This window comes from Jaculus jaculus, chromosome 4 (genome assembly GCF_020740685.1).
Source record: "Jaculus jaculus isolate mJacJac1 chromosome 4, mJacJac1.mat.Y.cur, whole genome shotgun sequence".
Taxonomy (NCBI): Eukaryota; Metazoa; Chordata; class Mammalia; order Rodentia; family Dipodidae; genus Jaculus; species Jaculus jaculus.
This window is the reverse complement of record NC_059105.1, coordinates 159465438-159492849: the sequence shown is the minus strand read 5'-3', so window position 1 is coordinate 159492849 and position 27412 is coordinate 159465438. Positions and strand designations below refer to the sequence as shown.

The 27412-nt window shown below is 42.8% G+C and overlaps 1 protein-coding gene across 1 annotated transcript in view; it reads left to right on the top strand.

Moving 5' to 3' along the window:
* Positions 1–26278, top strand: part of Slc49a4 (solute carrier family 49 member 4) — an 86405-nt gene extending 60127 nt beyond the window's left edge. The window contains exons 8-9 of the mRNA XM_004663928.2: positions 15599–15781; positions 25679–26278. Of these exons, the coding sequence (XP_004663985.2) occupies positions 15599–15781; positions 25679–25794 (299 nt within the window). The 3' untranslated portion in view covers positions 25795–26278. The remainder of the gene's footprint in view (positions 1–15598; positions 15782–25678) is intronic.
* Positions 26279–27412: the final 1134 nt, after the last annotated feature.

Below are 27412 nucleotides of genomic sequence, written 5' to 3'. Positions count from 1 at the left end.
AAGAAAGCTGTACTTCACTCTTTAAATTGTTAGGATTATTAAATAGTGCCACACTGTAACCAGCAGAGTTGGTGGCTATTTTTTTGGTCTTGGGAACACCGTGAAAAAATTAGTGTGACTAAGAGTGCTAAAAATGAAGGGTTGGGAGCATCAGCTTATCTCATCGTACCAGCAATTCTCTCATTAGCGTGTGTGTTGCTTTGCCTGTGAAGCCCAATCGTCTGGAGTAATAATTAGACACAGAGTTAAATTCTATATGCTATTTATATACCAGCGTTCTTACATTGGGGTTTCGAGCAATTTTGGCAAGTATTCTAGGGTATTTTTTTTTCATATTATTTCTAGTCTAATTTCATAATTTAGCAGTTGGGCAACATGCTGAGGGAACAGTTTATAGTTTACAGCTCCTGTTATCCATGGCTTTACATGCAGATCTTTTTTTTTTTCATAATACCATACGGCAAGTAAGCGTCTGTGAAATTTTACAAGAACATCGTCGTGGGTGCATGGTGAACAGATTTCTTTCTCTCAAATTAAGTGTAAAATATTCATTTTAACATAGTATGCTTCTTAAATTTTAGGGATTTTTTTTATTTAACATGGCCAAACTAAAAATTTGTCTCTGAGTGGAGGCACAGGAGGGAATTTAGTTTTTATTTCCATCTTTCCCTAGATTTGTTTAGTGAGTATGTCTTCTATAGTTAGGAGAAAAGTATATTTGAAAAGGATACATCCTTTTAAATCTCCCATTGACATGATTGACCCTGGTCAAGACCATATTTCCCCCATCTGTTTTATTGTTTTTGTTTTGCTTGTTTTGGTTTTGGTTTTGGGTTTTCAAGGTAGAGTCTCACTGTAGCCCAGGCTGACCTGGAATTCACTATGCAGTCTCAGGGTGGCCTTGAACTCACAGCGATCCTCCTACTTCTGCCTCACAAAGGCTGTGATTAAAGGCATGCGCCACCACATCTGGCTTCCCTGTCTTTTTTTGTTTTGTTTTGTTTTGTTTTTTGTTTTTCAAGGTAGGGTCTCACTCTGGTCCAGGCTGACCTGGAATTAACTCTGTCGTCTCAGGGTGGCCTTGAACTCATGGCGATCCTCCTACCTCTGCCTCCTGAGTGTTGGGATTAAAGGCGTGCGCCACCACGCCCGGCTTCCCCGTCTATTTTTGACAATAACTATATTAGACAGAAAGGAAAGCAGAATTCTAAATTAAATCAAGACCAAAATTGAAAGGTTGAGTTTGATGTAACATGTAACAGTCAGGAAATATATATTCTACTATTTTCAATTGTGTGTCAGTTTTTGCACCTCACTTAGCTCGTTCTGAATAATTGTAACTTATAAATACACTGGGTTAAAGTCTAGATTTGTGTTCATTCCTTCTCAGGTATCATAGATTTTTTTTTTTCCATGCTTTCCGATAGCACTTAGTAATTCCGTAGGTATATGCCTCATCCTCCCAGCCAGGCTGAAGATCTGAGCGTGGATAGATTTGTGTCTTATGAATTCTGTCCCCAGCACGTAGTCAGGGAGAGAGGGAGGACTTCCCGTGTCATCCTGAGCCTCCTCAGGTTGGAATTCTGCCCGTTTTCTCGGTCATTTAGCAGTGGCTATAGGAAGGTAAAAGGGCTTGTTTTAATGGAAGAATGGGGAATTTTAATAAATCTATCACCGGCACTCTCCCTGCCTTTGTAAAACTCTGACCTAATTCTTTTTAAGTAAAAGAGGTCTTGTGAAAGGAACCTACTACAAAATCTAATTACAGACAATGTAGACCTTTAGGTTGATATTTAAAGTCAGCAATGGCAAATTCATGTTTCTTTTTTAAATGGCCAGCCATTCGTAGTTTAATCAGGAAAATGTCTACCGATTTTCTTTTCTTTTCTTTTCTTTTTTTTTTTTTCTAGCAAACCTAGCGTTTGTTATAGGGTTTGTAAATCAGGAGTCTCTCTATGAAAACTCTGAAATACAGTTATGTTCCAAGTGTTTCGGTCAAAACCAGACAGCGTATGTGACTATATAGCCCAGTGATGTTTTGGTTATCTTTGTTGAGTACGCTCTGGGGTTTGAATGGCAACGAATCACCTAATAATGCCCTCAGGGCTAGTCGCTATAATAAATGAAAGCCAGTGTGTTTTGTTCAGGTTGTTTGTTAGAAGTGCTGCCCCTGTGTCTTTAAAACCCCCATTACAACACGCCTTTAATCCCAGCACTCGGGAGGCAGAGGTAGGAGGATTGCCGTGAGTTCGAGGCCACCCTGAGACTCTGTAGTGAATTCCAGGTCAGCCTGAGCTAGAGTGAGAACCTACCTTGAGAACCCCCCCCCAAAAAAAAGAAAGAAAGAAGGAAAGAGAGGAAGAAAATACGACAGTCTTTCTGTACAGAAGAACAACTGGTCTTCACGTTCTCTCTAATGTGTGCTTGCTTACTTGTGTCCCCTTGAAGGCTAGCCACAATGTCACCCTACCCCCACCTTAGGGAAACTAAGTATTTAAAATTGCATTATTGATTAACTGAAGTATTTACAATAGGACAAATAAATAATCTCATGACTTCCAAGTCCTATAGCTTGTGCCATAAACAAAATGATGAAAACACATTATTCACCTCATCTGAAAATAAGATGTCTAGCCCTGTTAACCACAGCTCACACGGTCATTTTTTTTTTAACTGAACAGATGAATGCTTAGAAAATGGCATTTTGAAAAATGTTAGTGCTTTTGTGTTGAGTGTGCTAAAACAATATAATTTGACTGCTTGACAGAAGTTGCCTTGGGAGCAATTATTTATCTAATTTTATCTCAAGTTACTATAATGCCATGATGGTGATATGAAACACGGGGTGCAGAGTAGGGGTGTCTAGACAGAAGCCTTGAAGAGTGATGATAGGCCACAGAGGAGCTTTAAGAGTTACTTTAAGCCAGGCGTGGTGGCGCATGCCTTTAATCCCAGCACTCGTGAGGCAGAGGTAGGTGGGCCTCAGTGAGTTCGAGGCCACCTTGAGACTACATAGTGAATTCCAGGTCAGCCTGGGCTAGAGTGAGACCCTACCTCGAAAAAACCAAAAAAAAAAAAAAAAAAAAAAAGAGTTACTTTAAGAAAAGATGGGGACTGGAGAGATGGCTTAGTGGTCAAGGCATTTGCACCTGCAAAGCCAAAAGATCCGGGTTCAATTCTCTAGGACCCATGTAAGCCAGTTGCACAAGGGGGCGCATGCATCTGGAGTTCATTTGCAGTGGCTGGAGGCCCTGACCCACCCATTCATATTCTCTCTCTCTCTCTCTCTCTCTCTCTCTCTCTCTCTCTCCCCCCCCGCCTCTTTCTCTCAAATAAATAAATAAATAATATTTTTATTAAACAAAAAAAGAGAAAAGATGGCTGGGGGCCAGAGACATGGCTTAGCAGCTAAGGTGTTTGCCTACAAAGCCAAAGGACCTCGGTTAGATTTCCCAGGATCCATGTAAGCCAGATGCACAAGGTGGCACATGCGTCTGGAGTTTGTTTACAGTGGCTGGAGGCCCTGGTGTGCCCATTCTCTCTTTTTCTTGCTCTCTGTGTGTGTCTGCCTCTTTCCCTCTCTTGTTCTCTCAAATAAATAAATTAAAAAAAAAAAAAAAGGATGGCTGGGTGTGGTGGCACAAAGCCTTTAATCCCAGCACTTGGGAGGCAGAGGTAGGAGAATCACTGTGAGTTCAAGGCCACCCTGAGACTACATAGTGATTTCCAGGTCAGTTGTGATGTATTAGCATGTGTCTAGTCCAAACAGTATTCCTTTTTAATGTGTTTTACCCTTATTAAATAATTATGCCCCCTTTTAATAGCATGCAAAGAATAAATACATTAATTAACATATACATTTCCTCCAAAAGGTGGGAGAAATAAGAAAATTTAGAAAAGAATAATTAATAATGACTTTTTTTTTTTTTTTTTTTTTTTTTGGTTTTTCGAGATAGGGTCTCACTCTAGCTCAGGCTGACCTGGAATTCACTCTGTAGTCTCAGGGTGACCTCAAACTCACAGTGATCCCCTACCTCTGCCTCCCAAGTGCTGGGATTAAAGGTGTGCGCCACCACGCCCAGTTTAATGTGACCCTCAAATTGTACGTTATTAAAGAAATTACGGATTTTAGTCTTTCAGGAAAGAAGACTAAAGTGATTTCACTACTCAAGGAAGAAAAGTACAGTGTGCATTCAGGGGAGAGTGGATCTGTGAAACTTTGAGTGTAAGAATCATGACATGCTCAAGGGAGTGTATGAAGAAAGATCCTTTTTTTTGTTTTTTGTTTTTTAAGGTAGGGTCTCAGTCTAGCCCAGGCTGACCTGGAATTCACTATGTAGTCTCAGGTTGGCCTTGAACTCACGGTGATCCTCCTATCTCTGCCTCCCGAGTGCTGGGATTAAAGGCGTGTGCCACCACGCCCAGCTCCTGAAGAAAGATCTTGTAGTAGTTATCCCTGGCGAGTTTCAAGAAGAGAAGTAAGGGCTGGAGAGATAGCTTAGCAGTTAAGCGCTTGCCTGTGAAGCCTAAGGACCCCGGTTCGAGGCTCAGTTCCCCAGGTCCCACGTTAGCCAGATGCACAAGGGGGCGCACGCGTCTGGAGTTCGTTTGCAGAGGCTGGAAGCCCTGGCGCGCCCATTCTATCTCTCTCTCTCTCTCTCTCTCTCTATCTGCCTCTTTCTGCCTCTGTCACTCTCAAATAAATAAATAAAAATGAACAACAAAAAAAAGAGAAGTAAGTCTTCAGGCCCAATGTGCATTTTCTTGCAGGTGATGCGTCAGTCAGGGATCGGAGGGTCAGTAGCGTGTGCTGAGCTGGACGGTCCATGCCGCTCTCCCAAAGCAGCTGGGCTTATTTCTGCCAGATTATCAGTTTGCCTTTCAGCCACATGGAGCCATAAACATAGCCGTCAACCTTTCCTGGACTAAAAAGAATGCCAATAAAGCGGCTTACAAGGGACACCTGCAAATTAATAACACAGAAAGAAAATCGTAGCCGCAAATGACCCCACCGCAAACGATGGTCCATCCTTATCTGGAACCTGCTTCATGTCCTACGTGCCTTAATTAGAAGTAGATTATAAAGCAGTCACTTTTAGGAAGAAAATGTGATGCCGAGAAAAGAGGCACAGCTCACTGATAGAGAAACAGAGAGAGAGCCAGGCATGGTAGCTAGTGCATGCCTGTGATCCCAGCTGCTCACGAGGCCAAGGCAGAAAGATCACAAGTTCAAGGCTTGCCTGGGCTGTAAAGATACGTGTGTGCATGTCTGTGTTTTGCTCTGTGCACTTGTGTTTACAATCTGTGAAAAAGGCATGTGAATAACTGTGAATGTTTCTCTGCAAAAGTATCTTTATGGGCTGGAGAGATGGCTTAGCGGTTAAGCGCTTGCCTGTGAAGCCTAAGGACCCCGGTTCGAGGCTCGGTTCCCCAGGTCCCACGTTAGCCAGATGCACAAGGGGGCGCACGCGTCTGGAGTTCGTTTGCAGAGGCTGGAAGCCCATTCTCTCTCTCCCTCTATCTGTCTTTCTCTCTGTGTCTGTCACTTTCAAATAAATAAATAAATAATTTAAAAAAAAAAAAGTATCTTTATTTCCCAAAGAAGTATTTTCATTTACAATATCAAGTTTAATTCAGGTTGGGAAGCAGTTCTTTTTTAAGCCTTTATTGGCAATTCTCATACATGCACATAACATATTTTGATCATAATCCCCCTCCGTTACTTGCTTATTATGTTCCCCCTCCCCCACCCCTCCTGCTGAACCCTTCTCTCCAGCTAGTCCCCCTTCTATTTTGATGACTTTGTGTTGCCCCCCCCCATCATTGATGATGATATGTTGCTGGGTCCAGTGTTATGCAGATGCAAAGGCCACAAGACAGTGTTCCGTTTAATGCAGAGGAGAGTGGATTTGTGAAACTTCTAGTTATCCATGGCGATTTAATAGTCCACCACCACCACGGATAACTATTATATGATCTTCATACATCCCTTGAGTATGTCATGATTCTTTTTCTTTTTCCAAATTTTTATTAACAACTTCGAGGATTATGAAAAATACCCCATGGTAATACCCTCCCTCTCTCCACTTGCCTCTTTGAAACTCCATTTTCCATCATACCCCCTCCCCATTTTAATCACTCTCTTTTAATTTTGATGTCATGGTCTTTTCCTCCTCTTATGACGGTCTTGTGTAGGTAGTGTCAGGCACTGTGAGGCCATGGATGTCCAGGCCACTTTGTGTCTGGAGGAGCACGTTGTAAGGAGTCCTACCCTTCTTTTGGCTCTTACATTCTTTCCACCACCTCTTCCGCATTAGACCCTGAGCCTTGGAAGGTGTGATAGAGATATTGCAGTGCTGAGCACTGCGGTCATTTCTTTCCATCACCATGATACCTTCTGGGTTGTCCCAAGGTCATTGCCCTCTGAAAAGAGATTCTCTACCAAAAGTTAGAGTAGTATTAATATAAGGGTATGAACATTAAGAGAAGTGCTTATTGGGCAGTTTGATAAGCATAGTATATATACATTTAGCCAGACAACAGCAGACATTACAACCCTAGGGCTCACATGTCATGATTCTTCCACTAAAAGTTTCTCAAATCCCCTCTCCTCTGAATTAAATGGAAGGCATTTACGTTCTGTCTGCATCTCTTCCACAATGTTCCCTGAGCCTTGGTGGGTATGATAGAGATGTACCTTTTAGTGCTGAGCATTCAACTGATACTTCTTTTCAGCATTCTTTCTGGTTTTTGTTTTTTTGAGGTAGAGTCTCCTTCTAGCCCAGGCTGACTGGAATTCACTCTGTGGAACTCACAGTGATCCTCCTACCTCTGCCTCCTAAGTGCTGGCATTAAAAGCACCATGCCCGGCCCTATTATATATTCTTTCTTAATAGAACTGTAAGCAAATAGTCTTATTTAGAACTATCTAGAATAATAGAAGCCTACTAAGACCTTGTTTTATTTATATTCTGGAAAAGCTCCCCTTGTCAACAACGGGTTTTAATTTGGTCCTGGCCTACGTAAATGAACTTGACTCATCATCTGATAGAATTTATCGTTCAGTAAATGAATCTCTTCTATCACATCACAGATACACCCTCACCTCATGACAACTTGCACATCTCCCAGAGGGGAAGTTATTACCTATCACCTGGGAAGTCTTTCCTCCCACAAATTATAACTGGTCTGGAGTAACAAGCTCAAGTGAGTCATGTCCCTCCTTCTTGATTCTTGGCCAGACATGGATTGTGTGTCCTAAGCCTTTAGTCTGAAGACACACACCCGCTCCATTTCTTTTTTTTTTTTTAATTAATTAATTTATTTATTTGACAGTGACAGACACAGAGAGAAAGACAGATAGAGGGAGAGAGAGAGAATGGGCGTGCCAGGGCTTCCAGCCTCTGCAAACGAACTCCAGACTCGTGTGCCCCCTTGTGCATCTGGCTAATGTGGGACCTGGGGAACCGAGCCTCGAACCGGGGTCCTTAGGCTTCACAGGCAAGCGCTTAACCGCTAAGCCATCTCTCCAGCCCTCCATTTCTTTTTTTAAAATATATTTTATTTGAGAGAGAGAAAGACTCACAGAGGGAGAGAATGGGCACGCCAGGGCCTTCAGCCACTAACAAACAAACTCCAGATACGTGCGCCCCGTTGTGCATCTGGCTTACATGGGTCCTGGAGAATCGAACTGTGATCCTTTGGCTTTGCAGGCAAACGCCTTAACCGCTAAGCCATCTCTCCAGCCCCACCCCCTCCGTTTCTACAGTCACTACATCCTGTGGATTCTATCTGTACCACTGACCAACATAATCCCTCTTCTTCTCAGCCTCCGCTAGCAGGTGAGAGTCCTCCTTAGGATATTCCTAGAGTTTGCACACTTCCGCTCTCACCGTCTGGCATGTTTCCGAGAGAGTGGAGTGTAATTACCATCTTAACACTGAGCTGCAAATCCCGAGATAGCAGAAGCGGTCTGGGTTCAAGACAGAGTGTGTCCTCACTGTTGCAGCCTACGTGGGATAGACCACTGATAAACGGTTTAAGAAAGGCCCAATCAAAGTTTTCTCTCCAATACTTAAGCAGTGTATTTTTTTTCCACCTACTTTGCGTCTGTATAATTAGAATTCTTCTTTTTATGTGTGACCTTTGGATGCCGGTTTTTTATTCTGTCATCTAGCTTAGCTCCAGTTACTTCTAGGTTCATGTTGAATACAGATTTGGGGATCATGCCATCTGTATCAATATATAGGATAAAAAAAAAATAGCAAGCCTTGGTGTTGGGTTTTCTTTTCCCCAGTGTGACCCAGTGGCTTGATAGAAAGCGTGCTGGAGGCTCTGATGGTATTGCCCTCAACTTACACTGAATCTCAGCAGCTGTTTTGTACCCTTCAGGACTTCCATCACTTCAACTACAGTGTCCTTAATTCACCTGCCTCAAAGAGTTGATAAGATGTGGGCTGCAGAGATGGCTTAGTGGTTAAGACACTTGCCTGCAAGCCAAAAAACCTAGGTTCTATTCCCCAAGACCCATGTAAGCCAGATGTACAAGATGGTGCATGCATCTGGAGTTCGTTTGTGGGGCTGGAGGCCCTGGTGCACCTGTTTTCTCTTCTCTCTCAAATAAATAAATAAAATATTTTTTAGAAAGAGTTGATAAGATGGATCACATATGGTAGTAATATGAAAGCGGACTTGAAGGTGTTTGGATTTATAAACCCCAGATTATGAAGTTGCTTTTGATCTCTGGGAATCTCCGTGGATGCCTGATGGGATAGTTCTTGTTCTCTGGAATTCTGGGATTTGTTTTATAACTGCTGGTCGCCTAAGGGCTTGGGTATTTTAGTTAATAAAAATGTAGTCATCCGTAGTAGTATTCTTTTTTAAGATTTTATATATATTTTTTATTAGAGACAGAGAGAGAATGGGTATACCAAGGCCTCTAGCCACTGCAAATGCACTCCAGATGCGTGTGCCACCATGGTGCACCTGGCTTACGTGGGACCTGGAGAATCGAACCTGGGTCCTTAGGTTTCACAAGCAAGTGCCTTAACCGCTAAGCCATCTCTCCAGCCCCATAGTAGTATTCTTTCCCTACAGTTAGTCATTTGGTTTGTCATGGAAGTGAATTATTTCCAGTTATGATCCAATCCTTGTGCCTAGAATACGTCTCAGTTTAACCTTCTTTTGCCTTAACCACTGAGCCATCTCCCCAGCCCTGCAACGTAGCTGTCTTTTGTATTACACAGGCTGTTGTTCTTTTGCAATTTAAATTGCAGATCTGTGAAATTTCATCAGCTTCTTTGAAAAAAAAAAATCCGCATCAGCACTTCAGTTGGGTTTCTTTTGCTAGATCACCTTGACTTTCTAATGGAAAGGCGAGTTGTTGTAATTTTAGTCTCACTGTTATAGAAAGTCATGGAAATAGTTAGTGGTCATGTAGTCTGTGATGGGCACAAAATTATCTTGTCTGCCTGACTTTCAATAGATGACACTCATCATTGAATGTACCCAATTCTAAACAGAAAATTCAAATAGAAATCAAATTCAGAGTTGTAGCAGCCAGCTTCTCTCTGTGTACCTCAGAACACTGGGGAATATAGAAAATCAGTCCTGACAAAGAGGGTTTTTTTACCCCCATGCTGATCATGAAGGCATTCCGTTAAGTCTTTTCTATATAAATTAGTTTGATCCTTCAGTTTCTACAGTAGCAAATAATTTCAGCATTATCAATCCAGCGTTGTTGTTTTTGACCACTTCATCACTTAATGAAGGCAGTAATGAAGAAAAACATTAACTGGAAGTTGTAGAAGTGACTGCTTGCTTGTTTATTTTCACAGGAAGGAACTGAATGTTGTGCTAGGAATAAATATACTGAATTAATTATTAGACCAGAGATATGAGAAAATGAATAGCTCCTACCTAGTAGGACATATAACAATATTATCATACATAAAATGGAAATAATAACTCCAGCAGCTCTGTTTTCTTTTTTCTTATTTATAAAATAATTATTTATTTATTTGGGAGAAAGAGAATGAGAGAATATGGGCATACCAGGGCTTCCAGTCATTGTGAACGAACTCCAGTTGCATGTGCCTCCTAGAGCCTCTGGCCTTATGTGGGCACTGGAAAATTGAGCCTGGGTCCTTTGTTAATTTTTTTGACAGAGAGAGAGAGAGAGAATGGGCACACCAGGCTCCAGCCACTGCAGATGAACTCCAGATACATGCACCCCTTTGTGCATTTGCCCACGGGTCTGGGGGATCCAACCAAAGTCCTTTGACTTTGCAAGCAAGTGCCTTAACTGCTAAGCTATCTCTCCAGTTCTTGCTTTTGTGTTTTTTTGAGGTAGGGTTTCACTCTAGCTCAGGCTGATCTGGAATTCACTATGTAGTCTCAGGATGGCCTCAAACTCACAGTGATCCTCCTACCTCTGCCTCCTGAGTGCTAAGATTAAAGGTGTGCACCACTACGCCTGGCTTGTTTTTATTAGGTAGGGTTTCACTCTAGCCCAGGCTGACCTGGAATTCACTGTGTAGTCTCAGGTGGCCTTGAACTCATGGCGATCCTCCTACCTCTGCCTCTTAAGTACTGGGATTAAAGATGTGCACCACCAGGTCTGGCTTCCTTTGAATGTTTTATAAAATTTTCACCAATAAATCCCCTATTGATGGATATTTCGTTTGTTTTAATCTTCTCATGCTATAAACAATATCTCAGTGAGCAATTTTTGTATATCTATACCCACCTAGCTCCAAGGTTACTTCCTAGAAATAGAATTGCTGAATCGCAGACTAAGCACATTTGCTGAATCACAGACTAAGCACATTTATTTTGATTAGACATTTGGAAATTACCCACCAGAAGATAAACTAGTTAAGTGTTTCAACAGCAATGTTTAACCACAATAGAACTTTTGTCTTGCTAGGGACAGTCATTTATGGCCCTCCTTTCAAGTTGCTCCCTGACTTCAGACACCTAAGAGACCAGAATTCTGGGTTCTTTGTGAACAGGAAATAAGGCCCAAGAGAGCCGCAGGCCCTGATGGTTTCCAGAGAAGCTGGCTGCTCCTTTGGCACACCTCAGTTCTCTTTATGTCCCCAGCTTGAAATCAAATCTCTCTGGCCAAATCCCTATACCAATAGGTCCCTTTCAGTATTTACTTCTAATTATATTTTATTTGCCATATGTAATGTATCCATTATGATTATTTTTCAGTCATGATATTTTGCATGTTAGGGCCATCTGGCTGCAACTGGTCACCAGGGTTGATTCACCAGATCCGGCTGGCTAGGTGGATGTCCCCTTCATCCCTCACTGTTTTGCGTCCCTCCTGAAGCTGCCGGTGGAAGTGACAACCTTCCCCAGATAGAGGAGGACCATCTTCGGTCGAGGGTATGCCAGTAGGTGCGCTTCTAAACAAGCTCTCAATTATCATATTTTAATTTGCCTGAACATAATTACATATATGAGCATTTGCTCCTTCAGAAATAAAAACGTAGCCAGGCGTGATGGCGCACGCCTTTAATCCCAGCACTTGGGAGGCACAGGTAGGAGGATTGCTGTGAGTTCGAGGCCACCCTGAGACTCCATAGTGAGTTCCAGGTCAGCTTGGGCTAGAGTGAGATCCTACCTCAAAAAAACAAAACAAAAAAAAAAAAAAAAAAAAGAAAGAAAGAAAGATAAAAACCTAAAAAATTTTCAGTTTCTTTTTGTGTTTTGTGGTAAGGATTTTTGTTGTTGTTTTGAGACAAGCTTTCACTATGCAGCCTAAGTTGTTTTAGAACCCTCTATGTAGTCCAAGAGAGCTTTGAACTCAAATCCTCTGAACTCTGCCTCCCAAGCGCTAGGATTGCAGAGCTCCTGTGCTCAGCGAGGAAGTATTATGTCTCACAGTGTCTCCCCAGATGTCCAATCCATCGGTCTGTGAGCTGTGCTTAGTAGTACTTGCAGGCCCTTAACAACGTGATTTTTCTTACCGTATACTTCAGGGGTTTTCTTTTTTTAAAAAAATAGTTTTTTGTCCATTTTTTATTTATTTATTTGAGAGCAACAGACACAGAGAGGAAGACAGATAGAGGGAGAGAGAGAATGGGCGCGCCAGGGCTTCCAGCCTCTGCAAACGAACTCCAGACGCGTGCGCCCCCTTGTGCATCTGGCTAACGTGGGACCTGGGGAACCGAGCCTCAAACTGGGGTCCTTAGGCTTCACAGGCAAGCGCTTAACTGCTAAGCCATCTCTCCAGCCCAGGATTTTTCTTATTTTAAACTCCTAGGCTCACATGTGTTTAGGCGCATAGTCCTTTCTTTTCTTTTTTGTTTTTCATTTTTTATTTATTTATTTGAGAGTGATAGAGAAAGAGGCAGATAGAGATAGAGAGAGAGAGAGAGAATGGGCGCGCCAGGGCTTCCAGCCACTGCAAACGAACTCCAGACGCGTGCGCCCCCTTGTGCATCTGGCTAACGTGGGACCTGGGGAACCGAGCCTCGAACCGGGTCCTTAGGCTTCACAGGCAAGCGCTTAACCGCTAAGCCATCTCTCCAGCCCAGGACTTTTCTTGTTTTAAACTCCTAGGCTCACATGTGTTTAGGCGCATAGTCCTTTCTTTTCTTTTTTGTTTTGTTCTGTTTTATGAGGTAGGGTCTCACTGTAGCTCAGACTGACCTGTAATTCACTATGTAGTCTCAGCGTGGCCGCGAACTCATGGCAATCCTCCTACCTCTGTCTCCTGAGTGCTGGGATTAAACCATAGTCCTTTCTATACTGATTATCACTGACTAATCAATACATGACTGTGCAGGGTTTTGGAAATGGAATACACTGTAAAAAGCTACCAGTGGCATTCCAGTCCTTCACTGATGAGTCATGTGTAAGTAGAATATGCTGGTTGATTGGTGTGATCAATGTCTAACCAGTGGATAGTGATCCCGGGATGTTACGTTGAGGTTTGTTTTAAGAATCTTAGGAAAATTGTGACATGTTGTTAATGCTAGCTATTGTACAACACTTTCTGTATAACTGAATAATATGGCCATTACGTTAGCCAACAGGATGGACTGTTCACTAAGTTATTTTGTTCTTTCATTTTATATCCATATCTATTTAAAGAAATAAAGGGAAGCCAAAATAATTGCCAGCTATTTACATTATTAGACTATGCTAAATATTTTATCATTGTGGAAGGCTAAAGTCATTGAGGGGGGAGAAGCAGCAGTGAGGTTAGAGAAATTCTACTAGAAATCAGTAGATGCTATTATTTGTTTGCCCCTTTGATAATATCAAAGACTGCTCATGATTATAATTAGCTGTGGTAAATTATTTATTATAAATTTTATTATTTATAGACATATCAAATCTGGTGATTTGATATGTCTATAAGTAATATAAGAGAGTTGGCATATAATTCCCTTACGCTGTACAGCTTCTGTTAGCAGTTTTTCTTGAAAAATGTTTTTATCAAAAATATTTTCTTGCCAGACATGGTGGCGCATGCCTTTAATCCCAGCACTTGGGAGACAGAGGTAGAAGGATCACTGTGAGTTCGAGGCCACCCTGAGACTACATAGTGAATTCCAGGTCAGCCTGGGCTAGAGTGAGACCCTCCCTTGAAAAACCAAAAAAAAAAGGAATACAGGGTTGAAGAGAGATAGCTTAGCAGTTAAGGCTTTTGTGTACAAAGCCAAAGGACCCAGGTTCAAGTCCCCAGGACCCATGTAAGCCACTTGCACAAGGGGCCACACACCTCTGGAGTTCGTTTATAGTGGCTAGAGGCTCTGTCATGCCCATTCTCTCTCTCTCAAATAAATAAAAAGTAACTATTTAAAATTTTTTAGTTTTATTTATTTATTTATTTGAGAGCGACAGAAAGAGAAGGAAAGTAGCAGAGAGAGGGAATGGGCACACCAGAGCCTCCAGCCACTGCAAACAAACTTCAGACACGTGCACCCCCTTGTGCATCTGGCTAACGTGGGTCCTGGGGAATTGAGCCTCAAACCAGGGTTCTTAGACTTCACAGCCAAGTACTTAACTGCTAAGTCATCTCTCCAGCCCAAGAAGCTATTTTTAAAAGTAAAAATACAGCTTTCTTTCTCTTTCCTTCCTTCCTTTCCCCCTCTCTGTCTCTCTCTGTTGAGCTACTGAGTTTAATTAGGGTCACTTCCATGGGCGTGGGTGGGGGTTATTTTACTGAACCATGGACAACTTAACAGTGGCTACATCACTGAGGAACGTGACTCCATCACCCTAGAAATCATTCAGTGCCAGTAGCCAGTAGTAGGGAGTGGTGGGTCATCGTGGACCCTTCCCCAGTTCATGATGTAATGTGTATCAGCTCAGTCTTGTTCAAAAATAATACAAATGTATGAATGAAAAAAAGAAAAAGAATACAGCCTCTTTTTTTCAACAGATTTCACAGTGTTGTATCACTATGCTTGGCTCTGAATACTACTAATTTGTATATTTGGAGTGAAATAGTTCTTTATTTGTTAGAGAGAAGGGAGAGTAAGAGGCAGACAGAGAGAGAAGAATGGTATACCAGAGCCTCTAGCTGCTGGATACAAACTCCAAATGCATGTGCTACCTTGTGCATCTATCTTATGTGGGTCCAAGAGAATCTAACTTAGGTCCTTTGGCTTTGTAGGCAAGTGCTTTAACCTGTAAGCCATCCCTCTGGCCCCTGGTTCCTTATTTAAAAAGAAACTGGTGGCCCAAAATTGAAGACTAATTCTATTGTGTTTCTATAGAAATTTATTTTGTTCTCAAAAACTTTCATAAACCTGTCTGTACACATGTGTAGTTTATTTATTTGCTTATTTATTTAGTTATTTGAGAGAAAAATAGAATGGGTACACTGGGGCTCCAGCCACTGCAAACTCTAGACATATGCGCCACCATGTGTATCTGGCTTATGTGGGTTCTGGGGAATCAAACCTGGGTCCTTAGGCTTCACAGACAAGTACTTTAACCACTAAGCCATCTCTCCAGCGCCACATGTGTAATTTTTAGCAGCATTTCATGTTTCTTATATTTAAGTTTAATTTCTAAGTTCTCTTTTAAATGGTAAAATAAGACTAGATGTTTTTGTTTGGTTGGTTGGTTTTTCGAGGTAGGGTCTCGCTCTAGCCCAGGTTGACTTGAAATTCACTATGTTGTCTCAGGGTGGCCTTGAACTCATTACAATCCTCCCACCTCTGCCTCCCAAAGGCTGGGACTAAAGGTGTGCGCCACCACGCCTGGCCGAGACTAGATTTCGAACTAAGTGGTACATTGTATCATCATTCCCTCTATTTGCCGAACCTGTGACCAGAAAGAAACATATCATTTTAATCATACTTAAATTGTTTTCGTGCTCTGAAGTAATATAACAGAAAGGTAAAGCAAAGAAACTTGCAGTCAATCATTCCGCAACAAAACTTTTTCATACTCACTCCAGAAAAGCCGAGCCAAGCCATGGCGGGTGCCATCACCTTTATCAGCCATCTCTGGAAAGACATGGGATGCCAAAGTTGGTCCTTAGGACAGAGACTATCCAGAGGACCTGTCAGCTGTGAGTCATTGCTGCTGCTGCTGCGGGACTGAAATGTGTGTGTTTCCCTTTCAGTGACTCTGTACGCATCCTGCATTCTTCTGGGAGTGTTCTTGAATAGCAGTGTGCCGATATTTTTTGAGCTTTTTGTGGAAACTGTCTACCCAGTACCAGAAGGAATTACTTGTGGAGTTGTCACTTTTTTAAGTAATATGTTCATGGGAGTGCTTTTATTTTTTCTCACATTTTATCATACAGGTAAGAAATTTCATTTTGTTTTGCTGTCAAACATGTTACGAGATAAATTTGTGGCACTGATGTTTAGGGAGTTTATGTGGAGAATTCTCACCATAGCAGATTACTTTCACGTAAGCATTCACATGCCAGTAAAAATAACCACAGGGGGGTGGAGGGATGGCTTAGCAGTTAAGGCGTTTGCCTGCAAAGCCAAAAGACCTAGATTCTATTCCCCAGGACCCAAGTAAGCCAGATGCACAAGGGGGCGCACACATCTGGAGTTCGTTTACAGTGGCTGGAGGCCCTGGCGTGCCCATCCTCTCTCTCTCTCTCTCCCCACTTTCTGTCAAATAAATAAAATAAAATAATATTTTTAAAAATCAGGGCTGGAGAGATGGCTTAGTGGTTAAGCACTTGCCTGTGAAGCCTAAGGACCCCAGTTCAAGGCTCGATTCCCCAGGACCCATGTTAGCCAGATGCACAAGGGGGCACACGTGTCTGGAGTTCATTTGCAGTATCTGGAGGCCCTGGCACACCCATTTGTCTCTCTGCCCTCTCTCTCTCTCTCTCTCTCTCTCTCTCTCTCTCTCTCAAATAAAATAAATAAATAAATAAATAAATAAATAAATGCACCAAAAAAGAAAGAAAAAAAAAAAGCACTAGCTTCAAAAAAAAAAAAAAATCAGGGCTGGCTAGGCATGGTGGCACATGCCTTTAATCCCAGCACTCAGGAGGAAGAGGTAGGAGAATTGCTGTGAGTTCGAGGCCACCCTGAGACTCCATAGTGAATTCAGGTCAGCCTGGGCTACAGTGAGACCCTACCTCGAAAAAACAAACAAACAAAAAAAATCAGGGCTGGAGAGATAGCTTAGTGGTTAAGCGCTTGCTCATGAAGCCTAAGGACCCCAGTTCGAGGCTTGATTCCCCAGGACCCACGTTAGCTAGATGCACAAGGGTGCATGTATCTGGAGTTTGTTTGCAGTGGCTGGAGGCCTTGGCACACCCATTCTCTCTGTGTCTCTTTCTCTCTCTTATCTGTCTGTTGCTCTCAAATAAATAAAAATAAACAAAAATTTTAAAAAATATCAACCATAGGGCTGGAGAGGTGGTTTATTGAGTCCTTACCTTACAAGGGGATGCATACATCTGGAGTACGTTTGCAGTGGCTGGAGACTATTGTCTCTCTCTCTGCCTCTTTCTGTCTCTCAAATAAATAAATAAAATATATTAAAAAGGAAAACATACTTGTTTTTCTTTTTTATATTTTTATTTGTTTATTAGAGAGAGAATGGGCACTCCAGGACCTTTTGCTGATGCAAACAAGTCCCAGACACTTGTGCCGCTTTGTGTATCTGGCTTTACATGGGTACTGCAGACTCAAACCTGGGCCAGCAGGCTTTGCAGACAAACCCCTTTACCTTCTGAGTGGCAGCCTCACAGTTGTTTTTCTTGAACGTATTCCATCTCACCCTGACCCCTAGAGTTTCTGAGTTAATTTAGGCTGGTTGCTGTCATGTCAAGTCTTGTCAGCCCACACTCAGCTAGTTAATTCTCGTTTCTGGTTTTTGTTTTTTGGGTATTTTTTTGTTTTTGATGAAAGGTCTCATTGTAGCCCAAGCTGGCATGGAATTCACTATGTAGTCTCAGGCTGGCCTTGAACTCATGGTGATTTTCCTACCTCTGCCTCCTGGCAGAGTGCTGGGATTAAAGGTGTGCGCCACCACGCACAGCCCGAGACTCCTTTTTAAAATAACTGGGATTCTACTATTTTAACACACAAATTAGTGTCAGAGGTGTATATGTGGTTTAAAACCTTTGGATGAACAAAGAAAAAGTTGTGTTCTAAAATGAGATATTCCATTGTGGACAGGAAAATTTCTGACAGGCTGATAATTGAAGTAATAACCATGCTAACCTCCTTGACTTGAAAATAAATGTTCAGAACATTCAAAGCAATAAAACAAAATTAGCCCTGGGTCTTGGACAACATCAGCTTTCCCCTAACTGCAAAGTGTGTGCACATGATAGATGAGTGTCTTATATAATTAATGACAAACTGGATTGTCTCAGCGAGTTGGCATTGCAGCTGGAGTAGGTTTGAGCTCTACCAAACTTGGGGGCTCGGTCTCTGTTATGAAGCAAAATGATGGTACCACCAGCATAAGCCCTCTCTTTTCTGTCCTTCTGGAGACATTTGTTTCTGGTAAGGAAAAGCACCATCAGCAGCTGTTAGAATCAGCTACGATTGCCTTTGAAACAGCACTGTGGGACCACGTCGTATACCAGCTTTAATCCACTTTCCTTGTGTCACAGTGGAAACTAAAGGCTGTTGCTTCTTTGCATAGCAAAGTGCCCGTTGATGTGAGTCTCCCCAACATGTTAGAACAATTTTCCAGCTGATGGCCACAGGTTGCTAAGTGGTCTGTGCAGCCTTGCAGAACATGGTCTTTCCCGTCGGCTAGGAATAGAGGGGTTTTTTTTTTGTTTTGTTTTGTTTTTTCCCTAGTGGTGTTTAAAAACAGCAGCAGGTGGGCTGGAGAAATGGCTCAGCAGCTGAGGCGCTTGCCTGCAATGCCTAATGACCCAGGTTTGATTCCCCCATGTAAAGCCAGATGCACAAAATGGTGCATGCATCTGGAGTTCATTTGTGGTGACTGGAGGCTCTCTCTCTCTCTCTCTCTCTCTCTCTCTCTCCCCTTGCATATAAATAAATAATTTTTTAAAATTTATTTGGTTTTTTGAGATAGAGTTTCACTCTAACTCAGGCTGACCTAGAGTTTACTATGTAGTCTCAGGGTGGCCTTGAACTCACGGCGATCCTTCTACCTCTGCCTCCCAAGTGCTGGGATTCAAAGTGTGCGCCACCACGCCCGGAAAATAAAGATATTTTTTAAAACAACAGCAGCAGGTGTCTGATAATATTATCCCCTAATAAAGTCTCTGGTTGCGGTCTCTAACATATATCAGACACATATTTATTGATCAGTTTAAGGCAGGGAAGACACCAATAACAATAACCATCCTAAACTATTTAATTAATTTTTCATTATCCCAACAAACTACCTGAGGCTACATACTTCATAAGGAAAAGAGAATTGTTTGGCACATAGGTTCAGGGGCACGACGCCAGCATCAGCTAGGCTCTGATGAAGATGTCGTGACACATGGTGTCCCCACTGGATCCCACCTCTCAAAGGTCTTGCCTTACATTCCCACCATCAGGACCACGCTTCCCGTGTATGAATCTGTCTTTAAAAGACACTTAATCCAAACCACAGCGCAGCCTTACTCGCTGCAGAAAACCTGAGCATCTTGCAGGCATCTTGTAAGTCCATGGACAGCTCCGCAGAGATTGGCATCTGGCTTGACTGAACGAGAACGGGTGTCAGTCAGTGCCCATTCTCTGTGCTTATCATGCCCACATACACAACGGAATTGTCTCTTTGAAATGAGCAGCAGAAAAGAGCACTTAGCACCAGTTTTGCTTTCTTTTTTGTTAAAAAAAAAAGGCTCCCTCTCTGTGATTGGTTGTTGGTTATATATTCTCATTCATATCTATATAGATGCTAAAAGTTTTCTGCCAGGCATGGTAGTGCACGCCTTTAATGCCAGCACTTGGGAGGCACAAGTAGGAGAATCGCTGTGAGTTCAAGAAGCCAGCCTGGGCTAGAGTGAGACCCTACCTTGAAAAAAAAAAAAAGGTTTCTGCCTAAACTTTATGCCTGTCATTGTCAAATGAAACAAAATAATAATTGTAATTCACCGAGATGATTTTCAGGGCGGAAAAGTTAAATTTTGGCATTTTAGATACTTTTTCAGAGTATTATTGGCACCCACCAAATGCTTGCTTCATTTCCTTCTGCATAACTACTTGATTGATGTCAGAATTGAAATATCTAGGCTTCTATTATAAAGAAGTGCTTTTGTGAGCATATGAATACACAAACATAGGTTACTGAGAAGTGTGAAATATTGCAAGTCTTTTCCCGTCCTCCCCGAAAAATCTGCAGCAGAACTCCACATTCTTTATGACTTTACGATCATCTATCAATTGCAAATCTAAAAGTTCTATAAAGCTATTTTCTCAATAACTTTTAGCTATGCAGCCCAGTACTCTAAGCATTTTATATGAATCAACTCTGCCACCCAAGTGCTAAGGTGAAAGGCGTGTGCCACAATGCCCACAGTTCTACTTGTTGTTTTTAAGAAGCCTTGAGTTTCTTTTGTTTTGGTTTTAACAGATAGGGTCTTCCCTGTGTGACCCAGGCTAGCCTGTGGTCATCTTCCTGCCTGAGTCTTCCAAGTACCTACAATAATAAGATACATCCTCATGCCTGACTAAAGACTTTAAAAAATATCTTTATTTCTTTTGAGATTGATTTATTTGCACAAGAGAGAGGAGGAGTGAATATGGGCACACCAGGGCCTCTTGCCACTGCAAATGAATTTCAGATACACGTGCCACATTGTACATCTGACTGTATCTGCGTACTGGGAAATCAAACCCAGGCCAGCAGACTTTTTAAGCTCTTACAGTGCTTGTAACCACTGAGTCGCCTCCCACAGCTCCAGTCTTGATTTTTTTTAACAATTTTTTTTAATTTTTTGTTTATTTTTATTTATTTATTTGAGAGCAACAGAGAAAGAGGCAGATAGATAGAGAGAATGGGCGCGCCAGGGTCTCCAGCCACTGCAAACGAACTCCAGACGCGTGCGCCCCCTTGTGCATCTGGCTAACATGGGTCCTGGGGAACCGAGCCTTGAACCAGGGTTCTTAGGCTTTACAGGCAAGCGTTTAACCACTAAGCCATCTCTCTAGCCCTAGTCTTGATTTTTAATCATCATAAAGATCAGTGGTTTTGTTTGTTTGTTTGAGGTAGGGTTTCACTCTAGTCCAGGCTGACCTGGAATTCACTATGTAGTCTCAGAGTGGCCTCCAACTCACGGTGATCCTCCTACCTCTGCCCCCGGAGTACTGGGATTAAAGGCGTGCGCCACCATGCCCGGCTCAAGGTCAGTGGTTTTTAAGCTACCTCTCAAAGTACTAAACTCCCTGCACTTTTTTTTTACCAGGATTTTATAGCTGTCCCCCCAAAAGCATATTAGAATGCCTTGCCTAGCAAGATAGATTGCATGGATAAGTGCTTGCACACTGGAGCCATTGCTGACTTTGAGGGCGTTACTTGGGTCCTGTACCAATCCCACTGGCTCATGTGGAGCCCTGGGCCACAGGAGCTGTTTTAGTTTCACTTTGGGTACTTGGAATCATGTCAGAAATTTCTCGGTATTTCCTGACCTGGATTTTCAAAGTCACCTGCCAAAAATAAAATCACTTTTTCCCTAATGTAAGAATATTTGTAAAAACCATTTTTCTTCGTACAGTGTTTGCTTTGAGAGTCTCAGTGAGTTGAGACAGTATGGTGATGCTTTCTTTTAAAAACATCACATAGGGCTAGAGAGGTGGCTTAGCGGTTAAGTGCTTGCCTGTGAAGCCTAAGGACCCCGGTTTGAGGCTCAATTCCCCAGGACCCACGTTAGCCAGATGCACAAGGGGGCGCACACATCTGGAGTTAGTCTGCAATGGCTGGAGACCTTGGTGGGCGCATTTTCTCCCTCTCTTTCTCTGTGTCTCTCTGTCTCTATCTGCCTCTTTCTCTCTGTATGTCACTTTCAAATAAATAAACAATATCAATTTGAGAGCTGGCGTGGTGGTGCACGCCTTTAATCCCAGCACTCAGGAGGCAGAGATAGGAAGATCGCCATGAATTTGAAGCCACCCTGAGGCTCCATAGTGAATCCCAGGTCAGCCTGGGCTAGAGTGAGACCCTACCTCAAAAAATAAAAATAAAAATAAATTATATTTGGGAACATTGTTGTATCTTTTGTATATTCGGAAATGCATTCTATCTTTATTCTCAAATTTGTATTGCCGTGTGTGTGTGTGTGTGTGTGTGTGTGTGTGTGTGTGTGTGTGTGTGTGGGTGTGTGAGAGAGAGAGAGAGAGAGAGACCCCTGCAGCAGGTTTTGTGTGAGAATATAAAGATTTTGAAGTGCTCAGCATTAAATTTGAGGCTGCACTGTCCCTCAAAAGATTGAGGGGCCTGGCTAAAGTGGGCAACTTGACTAATGGTTACCAGGAGAACAGAGGGCAGGTTTAACAGGTGTGGGCTATTAAGAAGCAGTCTGTGTCTAAGAAGTGAAGTAATGCCATGTGGGGTCAGATCTGCAAGGCCCATTCTTGTGGAGGGAAGCGAGCAGAACGTTGGTCTGGGACTCATGGGCCAGCTAGCTGCTCCTTGCAAGAGAATGGAAACGGTGGTGTTAAATTATCAGTACTTAACAGAGGGTTGTGCCTGGAGCCAGATGGTACCTGTAGGAAGGTGATCCAGACTGAAAATGTAGTGGCATTGAAGGGAAAGAACCGGCGAAAGGTCTAACGGTGCTTCTGGAAGGAGACCCCAAGAAGATAAACAAGTTCCCATTGAATTAAGAGATGCTGGTTAGGGCATTGGCACGGGCGCCTGAGAGACACAGCGGGCCCGTTGTATAGGCCTTCCTTGCAATGCAAAGTTCTGTTTCCTCCAGAGGAACAAAGGGAAGAAGGACCGTAGGAAACTGCCCCACCTGACAGCTAAAAGGAGCCAGGGCCCGGCGTGGTGGCGCACGCCTTGAATCCCAGCACTGGGGAGGCAGAGGTAGGAGGATCATGGAGAGTTCCAGGCCACCCTGAGACTCCATAGTGAATTCCAGGTCAGTCTGGGCTAGAGTGAAACCCTACCTTGAAAAACCAAAGAAAAAGGAGTAAGGACACAGACATTTCAATGGATCGGGATTCTGGTCATTCGCTTATGACACGTCGCACTGAGTTGGGTTGGCCGTGTAACTGAGCAGATTTGATGTTTAAGCAAGGCATTTATTTCCTGCTTCTTAGCGAGAGCCTAGGCTAGGGCCTTTAGTGGGGAAATGTAGCTGTCCCTCTGTCTCTGACCTTTTACTTTCTGAAAAAAAAAAAGGTGATTTCCAAGAACACTGTGTTGATTGAGTTGTGTGAATTTACCAAAAGGTGGATTTGACTTTTCAGAGAGACACAGTTTAAAAAAAAAAAAAAAAAAAGGCAAACTAACCAGTAAAGAATAATTATGGTGTATTTTTAGAGATTTCATCTGAACCTGTATAGAGGGGATAATTTTACCACTCTGAGGAAATGAATGGTTTGCTTTGGCAGTTTTTGACAAATTCTTCAGCTTAAGGAGAGCCAAGGACAAGTTGGTTGCTACATGTGTGTTGCCGTAGTTCCCATAAATCAAAATCACTGAGATTTAGAAAATGTCGTTGTCACACGGACCATGTTGTCAGACATCTCCTGTCTTCTGTCAAGTGCTAGAATGTGCTTAAAGTCAAAGTGTTCCCTCTCTCTCTTTCTCTCTCTCTCTCTGCCACAGAGCATGCATATGTCTAGATCTTACTGCCTTGTCTTCATTCTTTTAATTGCTTCATCTTGTCTAATAAAATTGCCATCAGAAATCCAGAGCATGTGGTTAATATAGAAGCAGAAAGTACCTAAAGTGTCATCACAGAGAACATCAGGACAGACCCGGAGGTCACAGCTTCTCGGGGCGTTTGGATTATACGAATCCAGGAAGAGCACAAAAGACAGCTTTGCAGAAAAGTGCCCGTGGGATGCATGTCTTTTCTTCCTACTGTGGAGTAACATGTCTGCCTTTTCAGATGTAGTTAGTAACTGAGAGGAGACAGGCTGCTTCTGGGAGCAGGCAATAGAAGAAAGGCTTTGTGGTACCGTTTCCCTCCCTCCCTCCCTCCCTCCCTCCCTCCCTCCCTCCCTCCCTTCCTTCCTTCCTTCCTTTCTTTCTTTCTTTTTTTTACCAGTCAGTTTTCTGATTTCCATCCTGAGCATAGAGAGTTCTTTTTGGCCATATGAATTATGGATGGAATCAAAGCAGCAGTGTGGAGATCCTTAGGTTGGCTTTTAAAGATTAAGACAGCATGAACATTTTCTAGAAGTGCAAAGAGAAAATATGAACCTCTGGGGAAGGAGGAAGGGAGGGAGACAGGGGAGGAAACAAACTTATTTGCCTCGTTTGGAACTGATAAATGATGCTAGACTAGCAAGGTTGTCCCAGCAACCACTGGTGAGCTCTTTATGCCAAGCCTTGGGGTTGATGGGCAGGTACAGACCCTTAGCTCATGGTGCCTGGAGCTCCAGACAGCAGCCAGGAGCAGCCACAGGTGAATGTCGTGTTAGAGTCCTCAGTTCATGGCAGGACTTTCTCGAAGAAGCAGATTCTTGGTACCATCGAATCAGATGGCAGCAAAGCGGCCTGTTTGGATGGCTTTGCACATTGGCATCACTCTTAACCGTTCACAACCATGCATAACCATTCATGCTGGTAGAATTAATAAAAAAGAAATAAACCAAAATACTCACAGTGATCTCTCTAGGAGTAAAATTATGATTGATTTTTATGCTTTATTTTATTTTTCCATTTTCCATTTTTGTTTTACAATGGTTACTGTTTAATATTTTTTAATATTTTATTTATTTATATGAGAGAGAAAAAGAGAAAGAGGTAGATAAGACAGAGAGACTGGGCACTCCAGGGCCCCTAACCACAGCAAACGAACTCCAGACGCATGTGCCACTTTGTACATCTGGCTTTATGTGGTTACTGGGGAATCAGACGTGCATCCTGGGCTGGAGAGATGGCTTAGCCATTAAGCACTTGCCTGTGAAGCCTAAGGACCCCGGTTCAAGGCTTGATTCCCCAGGACCCACAGATGCACAAGGGGCCGCACGCGTCTGTATTTCGTTTGCGGCTGGAGGCCTTGGTGCGCCCATTCTGTCTCTCTCTCTCCCCCTCTTTCTCTCTCTGTCTGTCGCTCTTAAATTAATTAATTAATTTTTAAAGTTTTTTTGTTTGTTTATTTTTATTTATTTATTTAACAGCGACAGACAAAGAGAGGAAGAGACAGAGAGAGAGAGAGAATGGGCGCGCCAGGGCCTCCAGCCACTGCAAACGAACTCCAGACGCGTGCGCCCCCTTGTGCATCTGGCTAACGTGGGACCTGGGGAACCGAGCCTCGAACCGGGGTCCTTAGGCTTCACAGGCAAACACTTAACCGCTAAGCCATCTCTCCAGCCCAATTAATTAATTTTTAAAAACCATGCATCCTTTGGCTTTGCAGGCAAGTGGCTTAACCACTAAGCCATCTCTCCACCTCCTGTTCAATAGTTTTGTTTTGTTTTGTTTTGTTTTGTGGGGTTTTGTTGTTGTTGCTCTTGTTTTTGAGGTAGGGTCTCACTCTAGCCCAATCTGATCTAGAATTCACTATGTAGACTCAGGGTGGCCTCGAACTCTCAGCATTCCTCCTACTTCTGCCTCCTGAGTGCTGGGATTAAAGCTATGTACCACCACACCCAGCTGTTTAATATTTTTGCTGGGGAGGTACATATTTCTATGAAAAAAATGTGCAAATGCTATCTTGAAAGGTGACATTTTTCTTTTCTATTTGTCGGAGTCCAGCAGACAGTTCTAAGCAGGGACAAGAGTGACGATGATAAAGGGCACTTAAAAAGCAATTAACAAACTAACACTTAAAGATGATCAATCTTTTTTTCCCTTGGAAGTAATAGATTGATTTTTGCAACCAAAGTCAAGGTGAATTAAATTGACAAAAAAAGTTATTAACAACCCTGATGAAAAATATTCCACCTGAAAGCCCTGTACCATATTCCACACATCACTTGGTCTCCAGATTGTCACTGTTTATTGAAAGGCAGCCCCAGGGCACGCGTGTGTTGTAAGCGCCTTTGGATGCAGAGCGGATTCTCCACGGCGTGCAGGTGATGCTCTGCGGGCGTTACGTGAATGCTTAAAACGGCGCGCTTTTGTCTTACAGAGCTGTCGTGGTTCAACTGGTGCCTTCCCGGGTCGTGCTTGCTGAGCCTCCTCCTCATTCTGTGCTTCAGGGAATCCTACGACAGACTCTATCTCGACGTGGTCGTCTCCGTTTGACAGCACAGACTTGCAGGAGTTTCAGAAGGGACTGGAAGTCAGTCCCGCACATTTGCTTGGAATTGCACATCTAACAGGGGGAAAAAAAAGGAGAAGAAAGTTCATCCAGAGGTTTTGCTCGTCACATCAATTGAATGACTTCTAGGTAGCAATGCGGCGCGCATGTGTGTGGTGGGACTGTAGAGCTTCCCGCGGCACATCCGTGCTGGACTCCGGGGTGTGAGCGTGACACCCCACTCCGAGAGCTGTGACGATGCTAAACTACTGATGAAACTATAGCAACGGGAAGAAACAAAGGACATCCGTCCTCGGGAGAGAACTCCTCCCGGGCACACGACAGACCCGGAAGAAATGCCACTAATTCCTAAAGAAGTTTGAACCCTGTACCAGATTTTACTTACAAAATAGCCAAGAAGTATATCAGTGATAGACATTAACCACGTGTACACTACATGTTTTTCTAATAAAGCCATTTCTTATATGACTTCTTATCTTGAATCGGGTCCGAAGCCTTTGGCCATCTTTGATTTGGTTGCCAAGCGCTTTGCAGGGCACTGGAACCCAGGCACTGCTGGGCCCACTTGTTCCTGTGAATAGCACTTTGGTCTTCTCGGCCGTCGCATCATCACAGCAAGGATGGTGAATGCTCGATAGAGTTGTGTTAATTATTGTGTGAAGATGCCATTGAGCCCTAGCACTTTGGTAAAGGAGAACTGACTGGCCACCCAGAGCGGGTGAGCTGAGAAGTTCAGTGCCAACTGTTATTTGCCAGGCTTAGATTTTATTTAAATGACCCGCCCCCAAAAGAACAATTTATAACACCGAGCTTCCAAGTGTGTTGAGTGATTTCTGAATTGCATCCTTGTACTTTAGATTGTAAAAATACTTAATTCTGAACAGAGTCAATGTATGTGAGAGAACAGCATTTTGCTAATAATAGCTATTTTATTTCAATGAATGATAGCTCTGTTTTTTAAATAACACTCGCTGGACGTCTCTTAGACATTTGTTTCACAAACATATAAAATGTTTCCATGGTGCTGTGAATCATGACTGCTCACAGGTACATAAGTCCCTTCATACAGGAAAAAAAAGAAAAAAAAAACTTTGCCCCAAACTTCTAAGAGTAGCAGCTTATTTTTACTATTTTTCGCTTCATCCAGCCCCGTTCTTCTTTTTTCCTCACTTGAAGTTGTAACTTCATTGTCATCTAAGTTTCTATTTGCCTTGTCTCTTTTTGCCAGCTCCTGGTAGCCCAACTGGGAAAATACTGTTAAGGAAAGCCAGAAGACCCAACTCCTGTTCATTCTCCACGCCTTTGCACACCTACACACACACTCTATGCCACTGCCTCCCCTCCAATCAAGTTCAAGTCCTGTATTACTTCACCTTGGCCCTGAGCAAGAATTCTAAGACTACCTTCTAAGGCCTCAAACTGTGCAGCTGGGAAAGTCCTTGAATTTAACAGCTGTCTTTGGTCATCTCTGAATCATCTCCCCTTCTAGCCACTCTGCTCGTACTTGGCAGCAAAAACAGAAAAAAACCAAAGAACTTGCTAGGGAAATAAAACAAAACAAATCCTACAAAGCCAGGCTTAGTTCCAATGACCTTTCTGCTC